At 37.0% G+C, this 20,944-nt stretch overlaps 1 protein-coding gene across 1 annotated transcript in view; it reads right to left on the minus strand.

Annotated features, from left to right (window-relative positions):
- Nucleotides 1–20,944, minus strand: part of LIN7A (lin-7 cell polarity scaffold A) — a 159,654-nt gene that overhangs the window by 32,924 nt on the left and 105,786 nt on the right. The window contains exons 3-4 of the mRNA XM_019751288.3: nucleotides 12,545–12,616; nucleotides 10,026–10,235 (exon numbers count right to left, since the gene is read on the minus strand). Of these exons, the coding sequence (XP_019606847.1) occupies nucleotides 10,026–10,235; nucleotides 12,545–12,616 (282 nt within the window). The remainder of the gene's footprint in view (nucleotides 1–10,025; nucleotides 10,236–12,544; nucleotides 12,617–20,944) is intronic.

Genomic DNA, 20,944 nt, shown 5'->3' on the forward strand with positions numbered 1-20,944 from the left:
AACAGGCCAGGCCCCTGGCTAAACTCAGATAGGTGTGGTTCTGGCACCACAACTGCCAAGATTGTCTCACTGCACTTTCCCATATCAGAGGCTCAGCAACAAGCAACTGAGTTAGAGTTTGGGCATTTCACATGAACCTCCCTCCCCGTAATCAAAAATATTTTATGACATGTCATTTGAGTTCTATCTATATCAATGTCTTTTTTTCTTTGAGGAAACAAACAAACAAACAAAAAGACAAGATTCAAGCCCCATTATAGAAAACTGTACAAACTCTGAGACTTACCTTGGTTTTCATTTCATTAGGAATACCTATGGAACTCTGGTACATTAACAACATTCCAATTTTGCTTTAAGGGATACTTAACTTTGAGTAAGTTAGAAGAATGTTCCTTCTCAAGCATGTTAGGCTTAAATCAAATCATAAAGCATAACTTTTAGGAAATAGAAACTGGCTTTTCCACTAATGGTTAAAACAATAACTGGTAATTTGGTTTGGTGAGTTCCATAAAGTATAAATGATACCAGAACTTGACCCAGCACAGCATTTGAAGGCAAACACTGTATTCCTTTGAGATGAACAACATATATCTCAACCAACAGAAGAAGGACAATTACTTTATTTACATTTTCTAGTTTGTAAGTTAAGACTGTTGTAATAGGAAATATGGAGAGAACCACCTGGGTGTTTGGTGAAAAATCTGTCTAATAATAATATACAGCAATAATGCTGTGTTTTTGTGGAAAGACAAAGCCTCATTTTTGCCAATGCTGTATTTATTAATTCTCTTTTACTCTCACAACTATTAGCAAAGATAGATAGGACATATGTCATCATATCACTTTTGCAGACACATGGATGCCAAAAAGTCCAGTGACTTGTCAATACCTGCCAATGGTGGGATCCAACTGTCTCCGTAATTAGAATATTCAATGGGGAACTTTTACTGTCTCTTGAAGATAAGCAGAGAACAGAAGAAATGACTTAATCTGAGCTGAGAATTTAAATCTATATGCAGGCAAAACTGTAAGATAGGAAGGGGATTATTACCTGCCTTAAAGAAAAGGAATTTACATGAACAGTTAATAATAATTAACAGTTATTGTGTTATACTGTCTTTTAGTTAATTTTTAGGTCAGCATTTTGAGAAAGGTATTGCTCTTTCTGCTTTACAGTTGATGAAATGAGTCTAAAAGTAAATGATCCTTTTGTGTAGAATACCTTAAGAAAGTATGAGGATGGTTAGAATACCTCAGAAAGTATGAGGATGAAATGCAATGTCTTACTTGAAATGCTGAAAATATCAATTGACAATAAAGTAAAAGTTTTCAATGTCCATTAAAAGTAACAATAAAAAGAAACAGCTTCTAACGTTGTTATTAGATGCCAGAACTTAGTCAAAGTGGTTTAGAGTATAGAAAGGAAATGTCAATAAAGAAATAAACATAACATACTAAAATAAAGAAAAATACATTTAGTTTCTTAGTGCATAGCCATAGAAGGTATCAGAAATCCTTAGCATATCACCAGATTTCAGAATCGATGAACAACATTGAGATTCCTATTGAAATAATAAAATGAAATGAAATAAAATAAAATAAAGAACTAAAATAGAGCCTTTTTGGTAGCACCTATAAGAATGTGCCTTATTTGGCTCCCAACCCACTATTCCGCTCACCTTATCTGACTCTCCTTGCCTCAGTCACTCTGTTCTTTCAGCCACTCCCACGTGGCAAGTCATGGACTTTCTTATCTGGGGAACTTCTCACAAGCTCTTTCTTCTGATGATGACTAACTCTTCTTTGTCTTCAGTCTCAGCTGAAATGCCACCCCTCAAAGAGGCCATCCCGAACACTATTATGAGTAGCGTCTCTTATTCTTTTACGTGGCACCTTATTTCCTTCTCTTTTTTCCCTTTTAACACTTGTCATAACATTTAATTATGAGGCAGTGTTATATCCTAAAGTATAAATTTGTGTTCTTTGTGTACTTCTCCTTCCCTTTGCTTCCTTAGCTTTCACCTTGGGAGCAAAAAAAGGACTCAAAGATAGCTGAAAGCCTTTGGGTGTGAGACAGAAAGAGATGGTTGCATTTTTTTCATCATCCAAAGACTAGACAGGGTTGGGCTGCGGGAAGGAGGAAGAGGCGGCTTAGGGGCTTCATTGATTGTAGAGGCAGAAGTAAAAGAAGAAAAGTACCCAAAGTGAGAGGGGAAGAAGGAACTTGCTTTATCAGATCCAGGAGTAGAATGGAAATATTCAGCCCATGTGATCAGAGTAGAAAACCAACATGCCCAGGGCTTGGGGACAACTGATCCCATTCCTTAGTTCTAGACACTTGTAAGCCTTCCGGATTTAGGATATTAACATATTGTAGAAGGCTGGAAAATGGCCCTCAGAGATATCAGGTCCTATTCCCTGAAACCTGTAAATGTTGCCTGATGTGGAAAAATGGTTTTTGCTGGTGTGATTAAGTTAAGGATCTTAAGATGAGGAGATAATCCTATATAACCTTGGTAGGCCCTAAATGCAAACACAGGTGTTCTTACAAGAGGGAAGTAAAGGAAGATCTGACCCAGAAAAGAAGATAATGTTCCTAGGGAGGCAGAGATTTGAGTAAGGTGGGCACAAGTCAAGAACTGCAGGCAGCCACCAACAGCTGGAAGAAGCAAGAACGGGAGTCTCTTCTAGTGCTTCTGGCGGGAGCAGAGCCCTGGTCACACCTTGGGCTTGGGTCACTCAAACTGATTTCCAACTTCTGACCTCTAGAACTATGAGAGAATAAATTTTTGTTGTTTAAGCCACTAAGTTTATGGTAATTTGTTACAGCAGCCATAGGAAACTAATACATACATTCAGTGAAAATCTCATTATTCTGACCAATGTGGAACTGACTGAATCACTGGGGGCATTTCCTTTAGGATGGGATAAGTGGTCGATATCACCAATTACGTATACCGTCATATGTATATATTTATTATTATTGTCATTTTCTTACCTTCTATCAGACAGAAAGTTCCAGGAGGGTTATAAGTTTTTCTGTGTTGTTCACCATCTATACCCAGAGCTTAGCTCAGCAGCTGTCACATAATAGCTGCTATACAGATAATTGTTGAATGAATAAAAATGTTGCTAAAATAGCACAAAATGAGGAAAACACAAACAACGAATGGTAAGAAAATAATGGTAATAACTATGAGAAAGACTGTACCGGCAACTAAATTGAATAATCGAAGACCCATTATCAGCAATCTAACTAGAAATTTAGGTCAGTCTGACCCCAAGTGTCAGAATGCTTTCTAGCGTTTAGAGATCTGTCTTCAACACTGGCTAAATGTAGGTGTGTTCTGGCGTTGATACATTTTCAACTTTATCAGCACTATCTAAGCGTACATTCAAAGCTCAAGTTGGTCTCAGTGTCTGAGAGCTAATATACCTGGTGCCCATTCCTGCTGGATGAAATCACAGGGTGGGAATGTAGCAATTCTAGCCTGTGAGCTATTGTTGCCTGTTCTATTGGGATAGCACAACATTTCCCTGTCCCACTTTTCAAGTGAAACAACCTCTTATCATGATCCAACTCAGAATGAAGGGGACTCAGAATGCAACCTGCTCAGTGTTGCAAAATATACTAGATGACACTGCCTTGTTTGTGCCATTCCAAAGGTAACTGAAATAAAACCAGTTCATTGTACTTGGCTCCTTCACAATTGTGAATGGAGTGTCACATGATGTCACTCAGTGGACACAGATTTTCAGCACTTAACTGAAATTCCAGCTTGCACTCCAATTTAACTATAACCCAAACAATCTCCCATTCAGCTGTGGTAAAAAGGTAAAGAATCTCGAAATGAGTCCTATAGGCAGAAAGGGAATGTGAGGAGATTAGCATGACTGAGGCCTCAGCCTAGAACTGAGGTGGGGATGTTAAACCTGGCCTGGAGGGAAACTGAAGGCTAAGGCTCTGCCTGCCCTCTCTTTCTGTCTGCAGGGGCTTCCCTCTGACAGCCCAAGTGGACCTCCAGAGAGAGTGGAGCAGGGCTGTAACCGGCTGCTCAGGCCACACTCTGGTCCCTGCAGTTCCTGTGCCTGGCACAAGGCACACTGCTAAGTTAGGCAGCTATGGAACAATTCGAACATATTGAAACTCTCTGTGCCCCTTTGTATTCTGAACCATGTGAATTCAAGGAAATGACTCGTTTTTTCAAAATGTTACCATTTTAAGACATGGTTCTCAATTTTTTAAAGGTCAAAGCCCCTTATGAGAACCTGAGAAAAACATTAGACTCTCTCCCCACCAAAAATGCACTTATGCAATTCCATAAAGGAGAAGACACCTTGATCTTTTCTATACTACTATAGATTAGGAAAATACTAATTTATTTAATGGCTAAGATACATATTTACCCTTAAATTATGACGAATAAGGTCAGACTGTCTGAGTTTGAACTCCAGGTCTGTTATTCAGTGGCTGTATGACCTCGGGCAAGTTAATTGATCTCTCTCTTCCTTAGTTTCCTCATTTGTAAAATGAGAGAGCTAATAATAGTACCTACCACAAAAGATCATTGGGGGAAATAATAAATTAATTACGTAAAGTGCTTACAACTGTGCCTTGAGGTCAAAGAAATTTAACTGTGTACAGCTTGAACTACGTATGGGACTGTTCTAAGACTGAAGATAAGGCAATGAACAAAAATGACTGCCATCAATGGAGCACACATGTTAACGTGACGCTTAAATTTTCATAGAAATCTTACAGCATTTCATAGTAATTAAACAAAGTATTTTTATTTATGTTTTCTCTTTGTTCGGGTAACAGATAAATAAGGTTTTAATACAGATTTCCTCTCTGGGATGGTGCAGCCTCACAGCACTCAAATCTAGAGTGTTAATTTTTGTTTTGCCCTCATTCCACACCTAACAGTCTTTTTGAATAAATAAATTGGACTGTGACTACTCACCCTTAACTTGGCATACCTATTTATAAAATGTGAAAAATAAGCCAGATTCCAGGAAAACAATTTATCCTGTTGCATCCCTAAACTTTTACTCATTCATCTGTTATGCTTAAAAATCAATTAGTAGTGTGCATACACTGTAGCGGCACCTTTATTTAAGATTAACTGCAGAGCTGGCCGAACTTAACTTCAATTTTCCCTCCAATGATGCTCTAAAACAATGCTTGGATTTCAGACGCTAATGAAGGCCTCTTTTCACTATGACATAGTTAAAGTTCTCGTGCTTTTGTTTTATCTTTCTGGCCCCTGCCTTCTTGCTCCCCACCTGAACTCTCTCCCTCAGTACCAGTAGGATATTTCAGGTTGATTCTTTTAGACTTTCTCCCTTTAAAAATATTATTAGGGAATAATTATAGATTCACAGCAAATTGAAAAGAAATGTACAGAGAGGTCCCAAGCTCCCTCTACCCAGCTTCCCTCAATATTAATATCTTGTAAACTATTATATAATATTAAAACCAGAAAAGTGACATTGGCACAATCCACAGAGTTTACAGATTTCATTGGGATTGGCTTTTTAAATAATAAATTATTGTATTTGCTAAGCATCAGTAATGATCACAATAAAGGTTGAAATTTATTTCATGCGTGTGTATTTGGGTGTGGGTCTGTGTGCACATTTGTGTGTATCCATTTGTGTGTGTGTAAATGTGTGTGTGAGAGAGAGAAAGAGAGAGAGAGAGAGAGAGAGAGAGAGAGAGAGAGAGAGAGAGAGAGAGAATATGGAAGTCTCAGCAAAATCCTACCTGAAGATGCAGAATCACAGAGTTACAGAGTTACAAGGGAACTCAGGGCCAACTGTTCCAGCTCTATACAGTACACATATGTTGAAATACTCTTGCCAGGTGGTCTTCTATTTCTCGATTAAAAATTCAAACAATGGACACATACTATTTTATGACTCAATTTTTCCCTATTTACAGAGCTCTAAGTGTTGCAAAGCTTTCTATTATAATAAGCTGAAATCTGCCTTCCTTGTGATTTCTACCCACTGGTCTTGGCTCTGCCATCTGCTGCCTCATTCAATGGAGGACAGCTGAGGACAACCACCTAAATGTTCTCTTCTCTATCCTACACAACTCAAGTCCTCCTTTAACATGTTCATTGTGTGCAAGACTGCTCATCTATGAACTAGTTTACTGTTCTTCCTAAGGGTAGAACCAGGATGGGAGCAGGATGGGATGCAAGCTGAATAGTACGTTCAAGAGCTGGATCAATCCCCTTCCATATCTGTGGATAATATTTGTATTAATGGCCCCTACAATCATATTAACATGTTTTTGGTGGGTTTTTTTCCTGTCAACTTTCCTCATATTCCTATTTAAATCAACTGAAATCCCCCAGGCTTATTTTTTTTTTTTTTTTCAGGTTTTGATGTTTAGCCATTCTTTCCTGATTCTGCACATGATAGCTAGTTTTCTGGGTATAGGAGCATGACTTCACATAGATTCTTACTAAATTAGGTCTATTGTACCATGCTATTGAGTTTTTTTTTGTTTTTGTTTTTTTTTTGCTTTTTATATCTGGACTGTGATACTAAAGGTATTTACCCTCCCTGCTGGCTCCACATTGGCTGTTGCCTTTATAAAGAGTCCTTTAGTCCTTTCTCAAAATTGTTGATGAAGCATTTGGGTATAAAAAGGTAAAAAGGAGATCATTAGAAACCTATAAATTCTATCTTTAATATTTTGACCTCCTGTTAATGTTTAATTTTAATTAAGAATTCAGCTCTAAGTTTTTAGTGAGGGTTGACTTAAGAAATAGCCATACACAAAAGCTCTCTGTATTTTCTATAAAATTGTGTTGGGTGATTCCATGTCTCATTTGTAAAAGTTCCATGGGAAATTCCTCATGGAGCTCAGGGATAGGGGAAGAAAAAAAAAATCTCTCCCAGTGATAACTGAGCTGGTATAAATTTCCTTTTGTTTTGACTTCTAAGACACTATGTCTTTTCAGATGTTTAAAGATCCATAAAAAAAATTTCTTTGCTTTTCTAAGTAGGGCATTAGAAAAATTTCCCTAGAGTACTAAAGTAGTTAAGGTTTACTTCAGCCCTCCAAATCACTTCCTTCCAAAATTTGTTCTCAGTTCAGAATAGCATGTTCTGAAAATCTTTCATATTAATTACTCCAAATAGTACTTTAAGTATAAATAGAAATAACTTGATCATTTGCTAATCTTTTCTCTTTTTATTTATTTATTTTTTTGGCCCTTTCATTACAGAGTAATTTGTTTTCATTAAATATTTCTGACTGGAATTATTTATACTAAAAAGACTTCTGGATTGGGTTTTAGATGCCCAAGGTCCTTGCCTCGGATTAACTACTCTTTGTGTGACTATGGGAAACCCATTGGGTCATGCAGTTTCTCATTTACAGAAGGAAAACTGCCTCTTGTTCAATATCTGATAAATATTAGGCATTGTTAAAATGTATATAATCTACTTTTAAATATTTTAAAAGATGTTATTTATAATATACAGTTTGATTATATGGATGTGCAATATTTTAAATACCATCTTTAAGAGCTTAAACCGTCCAAGGTGGTCAGCAAGCACTATATCAGAACGGCAACACTCTAGAGTTTGGTCACTATAAAAGCATTTGTTACACCTATTTCAATGAACAAATGATGCATTGCTTAATAGCAAAAATATGGCAGAAATGGGTTCTCATTAGCAAAACGAATGACTCATTAACAAGCATGATAAATGGAATTTAATTAATTAATATCACACTGTATGTGAAATATTAAAGACTTTTGGAGACATCCACACCTTAACATGAACAGGGTATAAAAGATCATAATGAAACTCGTAGCCTGTACCATAGAATTAATGGCCTAAGTTTGATCATCAAACTTTCCTATTTCCAAAGGTCAGTTTAATAGAATTTCTGGTTGTATGATCCTGAATATAAGGGTAACAAAATCCTGGCCTCGGAATGTTGTTTCATCTGCCTCAAGTGAACCTTCCTTCCAAGGTAATGATTGGAACATCTGAATGGACAGAGAACTGGGATTTCACCAAATTTACGGAAGCAGTTGTTTTAGTCCATTAATGTCTTTTTGCTAATAAATGTTTGGTAAAATATGCTTATGTATGTAGCAGAGGTCGCTTTAAGACCTACCTTTACCCTAAATAGCATTAGCCATATCAGAGAAGGACTGCTGGCTCTCTTCAGCCTTCTTCAGTAACCGCCCTTACCTATCAGATGTGTGTGACCAAATTATAATATCACGGGACAGTTCTTAACAGACATTTTGCCTCAGCTTCATCTTCATCAGCACCCTTCAGATTAGTTACTACTCCCATCATCTAGATTAGGAAATTCAAGTTTAAGGGACATTAATTCATAATTATATAGATACTGAGTGGTAAAGTCTGATGTGCCTGATTCCATTGCTCCAATACCCACCCCACCCCCACCACCACCCACAGCCTCCCAGATAGTCACACAGTCATTGCAAGGGAAGGATGAGTGATTATGAAATGCCTATAGCTGTCTCCCCTGCAAATGTATGGTTAAACAAAGACTCAGCTCCCTTGGCAGACAGTTAAAAGTAAACCACCTATTAAAGTGATTTCATATATTTATTGTTGCTTTATGTAATTACAATAACTATTCATATATTTTTGGTTCCTTTTTGTAGTTTTCAAGTTTTAAAACCTATATCTTCTTTCGATCTACCCAATATATTCAGAAAAATTGTAAATTCATACAATGAGGCACAGATTATTTTGTGATACAATTACATGACCTAGCTCTAGAGCAATCTACTAGAAAGTTTGACTCTGAAATTATCAGTTGAAACATGCTTTGAAAAAGTCAAGTTATCCAAAAGTCAATAAAGAGCTCATCTGAAAGCTTTGTTACATAGAGAAAAGTAAATGAAATGGTAATTTTAGAATTGGAATACTGAAGTGATATAAAATATTCTTGGATTGATGATTTTCATTTACATCAGAGATCAGCAGAGTTGAATGAATAGTTTTGGGTTCTATAAAACTACTAGTCAGGCTGAAAAGAAAAAGAAATAAAATGCGGGATATAAATAGAAGAAGAATTTACTCCCTAGTTACCAATAAAATATCACATTCCAAATGCATTTTATTCCAGATATTCTAAGCAGAAATCAATATGGCCACAAATACCCAAATCTAGTTTATTTATTAAAATCTTAAGTTCTTAGGGAAAAGATTTTAGATTAGTAGGAAGGTAATCATTGATATGTCCCTATTTATACATCTGAAGTATATGCTTTTAGGTTACTCATTTTTTATTTAAGTAGTAGTTATGGGGAAAGATTATTCATTTTACACAAAGCTATTTCTTTTGCAACTCATTATTACAAGTGGAGGTAATTGTAGCAGAAGAATATGGGTTCATGAAAAAATTGTATGTTCCTACTTTTACTTTAAAATGCTATATATTTTAATTTACTCTAATTTCATGTGAAAACTAAGAATTCTATATATATATATGAATAGATAATGTAATCAACCATTTTTGTGGAGGAGGCTGACATATTTTTATTATACAATAGCTCTATACCTGGCTTAAAGAATTGTCTGTGCACTAGCCTTTTCCATGTATGTTATTTTATATATATAAATAAATTGTCCTTCCTCTTTAATTAAAATGAAAAAAATACAGGCTGAGGAATTTTATCTTTATTTTTAAAATGTGTATATTTGCTTATAGTAACTTTGAATAAAAAGTGCCTTGAAATTATGTTCTTCTAACATCAATTAGAGAATTATATGGGGTAAATTTTACCAGTTGGCACGATTTTCCAACTAGTTCATACTTATACCTGAACAAGATAAAATGAGTCATAAAAACTATAAAATTACTGCTTTTGTAGGTTTAATACCCATCGATGCTTAGGAAGCTTTTTGGACACCAAATTAAGATTTGTTCTACAATTTCAACATTGAGTTCTGTAGCAGCAGAGAAAAGAATGTGCTTGAGGTGAAAACCTCTGGTTATTTTATGAACATACCACTCCGTTCACTGATAGCAGCTGGTCTCCTCTTTTGAGGCCTCCATGTCTTTCAGCCACCCCTCCGGGAATGATGCGAGAGATATAAATGGGGGAATTTTGCTCCTTTCCTCCCATCACGTTAAAACCAAGGCCTTCATCAGTCTTTGGCAGTTCAACTACCCGAGGGTGGGAGTGGCCTTCACTAGCTGCAAAAGCTGCAACTGTTGCCTGAAAGAAAAGATGGTCATTTGGTAACAAAACAAGGAAAATAAAGCTAATCATATGCTTTGCAGTGGGTGGATCAGGCAACTCTTCATATTTTTATAGCATTCTCCTGTGAAAGAAAGAACACACAAAAGAGGGTTTCTTCCACTTAGTCATCTACGATTCTTTTCTTTGGTAAAGTCCAGAGCAGCAATTTCCTGCTGTCTAGACCTTATACATTATGACAAAAATTTCCCTTCTCATGAAAATCTTTCCCAATTACCTCAGTTAGATGGAATTCCTCCTATTCTTGGGCTTCGAATAGGTTTGGTCCATATACTACCTACATATTGTACAGATACTATAATTAGTATGTATATATGTTGACTATGATCACCTAAAAGGTAGAGATCGAGGCTTACACTTCTTTGTATGACACACAGTCTAACCCCATGTTTGCACATAAATGTTCATCAATATTTATTCAATACACTGGGGACCACTTAGATGTATATATACTGGTGAGTACATCTATAATTCTGCTATTGCCAGAGCACTGACTTAGCACATTTAGTTTCCTTTTCTTTTGAAGATGCCAAAAGAAAACGGAAGCTACAATAAAATAACAGATTCAAACAGATTATTATTATTTCACATCAACATACCATATTATTATGAGAGGTTCTCTTATCTGGCACAGGACTTTCCCCCCCTACCTTTAACATTAATATCTCAACTACTATAGCAATGGAGGCAAAATGAGTAGTCTCTAGTTTTATACCTAGAAGTACAAAATATCATTTAATGTGGACATAATTTTATTTTAAAACTCATATATTAATTAAAAAATAAGTAAAAAAACCCAAAACAAAACAAAGCAACTTACCATTAGTTCCCATCCCTCATGGAAATAAAATGACAGCATTTAAGTAGTTTCTATCAAGAAAAGATTCTCTGCCTGCTTCTTTTTTTCCACCTTTATTAACCTTTTCTAACCACAGTTGATTAGATAGGTACCTGCTATAAAGTGATTTACTCAACACTGTAAAAATATTGATTCCCAACTGCTGTACATTCTTTTCCACACACAGCGTTATCACATCAATTTAGCATTATGCTACTGTCTGCATTTAGTGAAAGATAGTGAATGATATGGAAATAATGGCTTGGTTTTAGCTACATGCATTTGCTCATGCAAACCTTGTCGTCATGCATAGATTTTCATGGCTGACATGGATGCAATGCAGACAGCCCAGAAACAACCAGAAAATATTGTGCTATTGCAACATTATGCTGCTATCCTGCTGTTCTACATGAATAAGAAATGAGAATGGTAAAACACTACATAAAATTCACTTTCCCCTTAATTAAACCAGGTAGGGATCATTTTTCTGTGTGTGTTCCACTTCAGTACAAGCAAAGCATGATGTAATGATGATAATACCCTCTTTTTGTTTGGGTTAAAAAAAACACACAAAACCTTACAAATCCACAGTGTTCAGTTACAGGATGAAAACTGAAAAATCAGGAGAGAAACCAAACAAGGAGTGATGTAACACAAAAGAGCTAAATGGAAAATTCTGATTATTTTTACCAGATCTTGTTTCTGATACATTATTAAAAGAAGAAAAGCTTTTAAAAAGCAAGTGTGTATGTATTATAACATTTCTACATTTGTAAAATAAGGACTGCACCAGTGATTTTAGCTTAAAACTATTATTTCCTAATTATCTATTTTCCAGATAATTTCATGATCCTATTGTTCTAACATTTCCATCAGTAGATCTCTGCAATCTCTGGATTTCAGTTTTTAAAGAGCAAATGTGGTCACTGCCACAGAAGGTGACAGGTCTTCCCTTTAGGTTAACGTCACATTCTTTCAGCAGTTACCCACTGCTCAGCTGCATACATGGAAGAATAAATACTACATCATTGGGTGTCAGGTGAGTTTGCTTAATGTCAAATCTTTAGACTTGGGCAAATAAGTCTTTACGCACGCTATAGGGAACAGGTTCTTTTGGATCAGTGGAATGTGTCAAAAAAAAAAAAAGCAGTATTTCATACAATGAATCAGTAGATTTGCTTGTGCTAAATGGACATTTAGTGAGTTTAATGAAATCATTCTCCTTTCTTAAGCTACAGAAGCAGCAGAAACGTTCAATTTTCCATTAGGATTTTTACCTGGGAAGTAGTACTGGTTCTAGACTCTGGGCTGCCACTGATGTCTAAATTCTCTTACAGTGTACACACGAGAATACCTGAAACACACACGCGCACAATCAATTACTAGATCACTGGGGTTAAGTATATTTTTAAAGTTACTCAAGCCTTACCTTTGCTGTGGCCCTGGCACGGAATTCGGGACAGCCATTAACAGTTATCGTTTCATGCATGTATTGATATACCTAAAATGTTCACATAAAAAAAAAAAAAAAAAGAATGTGTAAGGGGTTATTGTCTTTCACTGCAGACAGGACAATAAATTTTCATTGCAATACAAAAGTTTCCTATCACAAAGTGAAATAGGTCTGAATCAATTATCCTGATGATTTGGGCCAAAAATCCTTCCTCTTTTTTTTTTTTTTTTTTGTGGTGGGGGGATACTGGGTGAGAAAAGACAATCACTTTTATTCAGAAGTTTTTAATTTGGCTTTCCATGTTTATCAAATATAAAACTCTCACCTTTATTTTTATTACACATAGTCTTATAAAAACTACTGTGTCGGTAAAAATTTTTACCATTATAAATGCTCTATCTGTCAAATATGTGATAAAAGGATACACGTAGTTACTTCCTGAATCTAGGTAACACTTTAAAAATAGTTTTCTAAATTAATACTCCAGAAAGCTGGGATAACAATATCTTTTCCTTACAAGTTGAAAAGTATATTACTGTTCATGACATACATTCATAATTCATAGATATACAGATCAAATAGTATTCAGGAGCAAAGACAAGTAAAGTAAGAGATTCTTAAAACTAATAACACAGAGCAACATATCGACTATGGGTTCATATTAACATTTAGATGAAATAGGAAGGATAGCGGTGAAATCGGGACCCAGAATGTTGTAGAAAGTATACAGGTTTTCCTGACTAACGGACCTACATTTGAGCCTTACAATAGTACAACTGGTGTTATTATTATTAATTATTATTAAATGTTTGCCAACTTATTTGACCCGGGATCTTTTGGGAAGAATCTCCTAGGACTAGAAGTTCATGAGCACTTTTTACAAAGAATTGATTGAAGACTGTAGTTCTCAACTGGTAGTAATCCCCACACCCCACCCCAGGAGACATTTTTTTGGCAATGTGTGGAAACATATTGGGTTGTCACAAATGGGGAGAAGGACAGTGATACTGGCATCTGGTACGTACAGGCCTGGATTGTGCTAGACATCCTGCCGTGCTCAGGGTATCCCCCCACTGCAAAGAATTATCTGCCAAAATGTCAAGTGTTGAGATTGAGAAATCCTAAACTAAGGAATCAAGCTATATCTTCTCTTCTTGTATGTAATAATCAATAAGCCATAAAAACACACTTTATAGCACTGAGTAAAGGGTCTTAGAAATGTTCAAAAAATAATGTTTGGAGTAAATTATCATGATTCTGGCATGCATTTAATGAGGACTTATTCTAGGCCAAGGGTAATGCTAAGCATTTTAGATCTATGAGTTCATTCAATTTCACAGCTTATGATTCAGTCATTCCACATATGAGAAAATAGCCATAGAGAGGGTGACATGCCTATGATCCCACAGCTAGTTGGTGGCAGATTTAGTACAGAGATTCACACCCAACTGCCTCCAAATTCTTTCCTTTTTCAACCACATTAGGCTTTCTTATAATAAGACAGCATCTGACCACTACTTTCTGGCAGCATGTGTGGAAACAAAACCTTGCAGATGTCCCGAGTTTTTATTTATATTTTGAATAAAGGTATCTAATTTTCCTATGACATCTACCACTGTACAAGTGGTGGCTGTAAATGTACAATACAACAATTCTGAAAACAACAAATTCATCACTCCAAATGACAGTGAAACAGTATTTGAGTCTTCCATTAGGATTATAATATACTAGATTAGGTGAAATAAAATAATACATTCTGATTAGTTGATTTCCAAAAGCGGGGTGAAAGGGACATGGTTTGGTTACAGAGTCAAGTCAAAGCTTGGAGATACTAATTCTATTTCTATTAGCTGTGTCACCTTACGAAAACTTTTTAGCCTCTCATTTCCTAAGGGACATGATATACTTGTATCGTTGCCTAGTTTACTTTTTGAGGACAATTATAAAAGTATTTGTAAAATTTTGAGAAAGTTGTTATAGAAAGCTAAAGGATCTTAGCAGATACCCTGAGAGAGTTCTTAAAGGAAAATCTGAAAATGGTTGTATGAGCTTCAATAAGGGACAGTAGGGTTTATAGCTTCCAGAATCCTTTGGGTCCCCACATTTCTGGCAAACTTTAGCTATAGCATTTCTAAGCACATTCCATTGGTTAAGATGGGTTTAATTTCTAGTGAAAGTCAAATAATTGATAGAAACTGTTGTACACAGTTTTACCTTACATTTTAGTGTCAGGAATTTCCTAACCTTGAATAATACTCACAGATTCAATAGCATTTTGCATATTTAGGATGTATTTCAAGCTACTGGAAAAATACAAATATAGATCAACTCAGTAAAGGCAATGAAATTGTAGTGAGTTGGTTCAGAAGTTTCCTTTATTCATTTGTTCCGCTAACATTCTAGTCAGGGTGTTAGGCACCTGGGCCAAAATATGAAAGAAAAACAATTAATGGCTGCTTTGGAAACTCTGAATTAACATTAGCGCTCATTATGGAAGGGCTGTTTTTAAAATGTTGTAATGAACCGTTCAAATTTTACTTTTCTTTAAATTAAAAAGCAAATAGACTACTTTTTCTGGATGGACAATTTATCACTGAGACAAAAACAAATACAAATGAAGTAAAAGCTTCACTTTAATTTCAATTTATTTACCAAGTTTACAACAGAATTCCCATTTAGATGGGGTTGAAGACAAGCAGCTAAAATTCTAGTGCAAGAGGATTTTTGCCTTTGAGCTTTCGTTTATACATGCATATACAGGCTGTGTAGACAATATCACAGTACAAACTTTACACTGAATCCTTCTTCTTGATCTTGAAAACCCTGATTGGTACAGAAAGGTAGGTAAGGGATGACAATTATATGTCATGAGTTTCTTGTCCTGGATCCCTTTTCTACATGACTTTAAGTGACCTACTATCTATGCATCTTAATTTTCTACTAGGTATGTATCTTCAAGAGGCAGTAAATAAGATAAAGTATGTGGCCTCATAAACCCATAATCCATTATTCTTATTCTAATATTCTTATTCTAATATTATTCTTATACTAATAGCTACTATATATCTATTATTGCATTTATATGCATGCCTAAGATGCAATTGGAATGATGCCTTCAGAATTTAGCTGCTTTGCCTGCAAAATGTGAAAAAAATCTTGAGTTCAAACCTAGATTTTGATTGTTATGTCTTCTGCTCTTACAGTTTTATTACCTTTCATATTTTGATGTTACTGAAAAATTGCTGTGTGAGGCAGACATTAGGTAGACTCGCGGAACCCAGCCTGCTCCTCCCAGCATTGCCTGGCCATATGACCCAGTTCTGTCCCATGAGAATTCAACTGGAAGTTGTTGAGAGGCTTCTGGGAACGTGTTGCTCTCTTGCCACAAGTTGTGTTCTTTTCCCTTCTCTACTTCTTGTCCTGAGTGTGGATACAATCAGCTGTATCAGCAATCTTTCACTACTAGAGAAAGGCCAAGATGATGATGATATATAGATTTCAGCTCTGACCACACGGAGCTCCTGAATCCCCACTCAAGAAGCAGCTGCTCTCTTCTCTCAACTTGTAACAAAGAAAAATAGTCCTATTTACTCAAGCCATGGAAGTTGGATTTTTTGCTACTTTCAGCCGAGAGACTTCCTCATTGTTACGTTATCCAAATAAATGTTATGCAGAACTAGGCTATCTTCACTGTCTATTTTCTCCTAGCCCCATCAAATTCCAAAAGATATACTGTAATTTGTTCATGAGGAATTAGTGCAAATTTGTTAATATGAGGGCTTAGAAACTGAAAGACGATAGACTAAAACTGTAGTTTTAAAAATGGAGGGGCAGAAACTAACTCTTTGAAAAACACTGTTAAGAAAATGAAAAGACAAGTTGACTGGGAGAAAATGTTGGCAAAACACATGTCTGATAAAGGCCTCATATTCAGAATATATAAAGAACTCTCAAAAGTCAATAATAGGAAAACAATACAATTAAAAATGTAAAGTACTTATTTGAATAGACATGGGAGCAAAGAAGATATATAGATGACAAATATGAAAAGATACTCAATATTATTAGTCACTAGAAAAATTAAAATTAAAACCATACTTAGGTACATCTATACAGTTATCAGAATGTCTAAATTTAAAAAAATACTGACAATACCTAGTATGGGCAAGAATGTTGAAGAACTAGAGCTCTCATACATTACTGGTTGGAATGGAAAATGTCACAGCCACTTGAGAAGATAAGATAACAGTTTTCTATGCAGTTAAATCTAAACTTACTGTAAGATTCACTCATCTACTTCTAGCTACACATATTTACCCAAGATAAATACAAATGTATATTCATACAAAACTGGTATGCAAACACTTATAGTAGCTTTTTAAAATAATAGTCACAAACTGGAAACAACTCAAACAGCCTTCAACTGTGAATGAATGATCAAATCAATGTGCATCCCTACAACAGAATACTGCTAGGCAATAAAAAGGAACAAACTACTTATATATGCAACAATGTAGATGAATTTCAAATGCATGTTACTAAGTGTAAAAGGCCATACCCTAAGTGACGTCATAGGAATGGCGGCAGCGGGGCTCACTTTTTGAGTTCTCCTCTGGATCTTATCACAAACAGGACATCTATAACCCATCAAAGGACTCTCTGCTCATCACACAGAACAGCTAAGAGACTCATGCAAGGATTACGTGAAGGTGGGCAAATTGGGCGAGCAGGGGATGGGGGAAGGGAGTAGAGTGGAGACATGGCCGCATCTGCGGCTGTGGGGATGTGGCCCACACCTTCGGCTGTGGAGACGCGGCCGGCATCCACAGCAGCAGAGATGCAGGGGATCCCAGGATGGAACAGAGAACACAAAAGCCAGGAGGTGGGCTCTTTCCCTGCGTCCCACAGCTGATCTCTCCCACCGAGGGGGCAGCATATCCAGCATTTGAGGCAATAACCTCCACTGAGACCTCCAGTTGGGCCCTAGATCAAGGGACACAAACTCCATACCTGGGCCCCCCACTCTTCCAACCTTACCCCCACCCTTCCAGAGACTTAAACTGGCCCCTGAACTGAGGAGTAGTGTCAGATTACAAAGGAGCCTTAGTGCTCAGGCTCTGGGAAGACTGGCGTGCAGCTCTGACCCAGGGAAGAGGCTGGGAAGAGTCTGATTCTTGCTGCGCCAGGAAAGAAGAGACTCCTCCACCCCCAGCCACCACCTTTTCTGTCCTGTGGGAAGAGTGTGACATGGCTGGGCTGGGAGAGAGAAGACCCTCCATCCCCAGCCCCTACCCTTTCTGGTCTGCCTAGGGCAGGGCAATTACAACTGCAGAGGCACTCCCAGGGATCAGCAGCAAGTGGCAGACACAGCTCTGGGCTTTCAGCAGCTCAGAAATCTCCCGCCCACCACATACATGCCGCACACACACACACACACACACACACACACACACGCACGCACGCACAGAAGTGCCCTAAGACTCAGGAGAACTGGACACAGGGCTGGTGGTGCTACTCTCAGTGTGCATATGTGCAGGCCAGAGCAGAAACTGCACTTTGTAGAAACTACCATCCAGACTTCTCAGCCCTATGTATCTAAATCTGCAGTCCCAACGTCACTCTGGGCACCAGGTGACCAGCTCTGCCTGCACAATACACAGAGGACTCTTTGGTACAGCCGAGGACAACCTGGAGATTACTTGGTGGGTTTAAGCCAAGACTGGCGCTGCTTTTTTATTGTTTTGTCTTTATATCTTTGATATCTTTGCCTGTGTTGAGTGTGGGTTGTCGGTTGTTTTTACATGTGAATGTATTTGATTTTTTCTTTGTTGTTGTTGCTGTTGTTGTGCTTGGTGATTTGCTTTGTTCTGAAATTGCCCTACCAGGGCCCAGCTTAAGAGGCACAAGGTTCAACATACCCAGAGGCCAACTCCAGACCAAACCAGAGTACTACCGGGTTTTACCTGCAAGTGACACACCCAGAGGGAATTCTATACAGGCACAAGAGCCCATAGAGGCCAAACCACATTTAAGTGGTCAACCCTCACGCAGCAGAACACCCTGCGGTGGGCAAAGCCAAGTCTCACAACTAGTCAGCCTAGGAGTTAACCCCACCTACTCACAAGCAAAAAGCAATTAAAGATCTTCTTTAACAGGACAATATACACAACACAAGAGTCACCTTTGGAGCACACACAGAGGAGAAGAAGGAAGTGGTGCAAGTCAAATATAAAGGACACATACTACATAAGATAACAGAGCAAGAACTAAGAACTCTAGGGGATCTACCTAATACATCGAAGCAAACACAGAGAGTCAGCCAGAATGGGGAAACAAAGAAACAAGTCCCAAGTAAAGAAACCTCCAGAAATGGAACCAAATGAAACAGAGGTAACCAACCTAACAGAGACAGAGTTCAGAACACTGATGATAAGCATGTTTAAGGAGCTTAGAGATGACATAAAAAAAGATGTAGAAATCATAATAAACAACCAGTTAGAACTAAAAAACACAATTACTGAAATAAAGAACTCACTTGAAGGAATTAACAGCAGGTTAGATGAAGCAGAGGATCGAATCAGCAACTCAGAAGACAAGTTAGCAGAGATCACTCAAACAGAACAACAGAAAGAAAAATGAATAAAAAACAATGAAGATGGTTTAAGAGACCTCTGGGATAACATCAAGCGCAACAACATGTGCATCATAGGAATACCAGAAGGTGAAGAGAGGAAGCAAGGGATTAAGAACGTATTTGAAGTAATAATGTCCGACAACTTCCCTAACCTGATGAAGGAAGTGCAGAGAGTTCCAACGAGGATAAACCCAAACAGGCCCACACCAAGACACATTATAGTTAAAATGGCAAAGGTTAAAGACAAAGAGAGAATCCTAAAAGTAGCAAGAGAAAGACAGAGGGTTACATACAAGGGAACTCCCATAAGACTATCAAATGTCTTTTCTACAGAAACATTAAAGGCCAGGAGGGAGTGGCAGGAGATACTCAAAGTGATGGAAAACAAAGGCCTACAACCTAGATTGCTTTATCCAGCAAGGCTATCATTTAAAGTTGATGGAGAGATAAAGAGCATCCAAGAAAAGAATAAGCTAAAGGAATTCATTACCACCAAGCCAGCATTGCAAGAAATACTAAAAGGACTTCTGTAAATAGAAGAAAGATGAAAACAATCTAACTACAAATTTTAAAATGGCAATAACTATGTACCTATCAATAATCACTTTAAATGTAAATGGATTAAATGCTCCAATCAAGAGACATAGGGTGGCTGAGTGGATAAGAAAGCAAGACCCTTGTATATGCTGTATACAAGAGACTCACCTCAGATCAAAAGACACACACAGGCTGAAAGTGAAGGACTGTAGTAAGGTATTTCATGGAAATGGAAATGAGAAAAAAGCTGGAGTTGTAATACTTATATCTGACAAAATAGACTTTAAAATGAAGAACATGAAAAGACAAAGATGGACACTATATAATAATAAAGGGATCAATTCGACAAGAGGATATAACCCTAGTAAATATCTATGCACCCAACATAGGAGCATCTAAATATATAAAACAGATATTGACTGACATAAAGACAGAGATCAACAGTAACACTATCATAGTAGGGACTTCAACACACCTCTGACAACAAGGGACAGGTCTTCCAGACAGAAAATCAATATGGAAACAACAGCCTTAAATGACACATTAGACCACTTGGATTTAATCGATATTTTCAGAGCATTTCACCCCAAAGCTGCAGAATACACGTTCTTCTCAAGTGCACATGGAACATTTTCCAAGATAGACCATATGTTAGGCCACAAAACAAGTCTTGATAAATTTAAGAAAATTGAAATCATACCAATTGTCTTCTCTGACCACAGTGCTATGAAATTAGAAATGAACTACAGGAAAAAAACTGAAGACACACCAATTCATGGAGGCTGAATAACATGTTAGTAAATAGTGAGTGGGTCAACCAAGAGATCAAGGAAGAAATCAAAAGATATCTCGAGACAAACACAAATGAAAACATGACGATCCAAAATCTATGGGATGCCGCGAAAGCAGTCCTAAGAGGGTAATTCATAGCGTTGCAGGCCTAACTAAAGAAACAAGAAACATCACTAATCAACAGTTTATCTTCATACTTAAGGGATCTGGAAAAAGAATAGCAAAATAAGCCCAAAGGGAGTACAAGGAAGGAGATAATAAAGATCAGAGTGGAAATAAATGAAATAGAAACCAGAAAAACAATACAAAAGATCAATGAATCCAAGAGTTGGTTTTTAGAGAAGATAAACAAAATTGACAAACCTTTAGCCAGACTCATTAAAAAAAAAGACAGAGAGGACCCAAATTAATAA

This window comes from Rhinolophus sinicus, chromosome 1, assembly GCF_057876585.1.
Source record: "Rhinolophus sinicus isolate RSI-liver-muscle chromosome 1, RSI-T2T, whole genome shotgun sequence".
NCBI classification, from domain to species: Eukaryota; Metazoa; Chordata; class Mammalia; order Chiroptera; family Rhinolophidae; genus Rhinolophus; species Rhinolophus sinicus.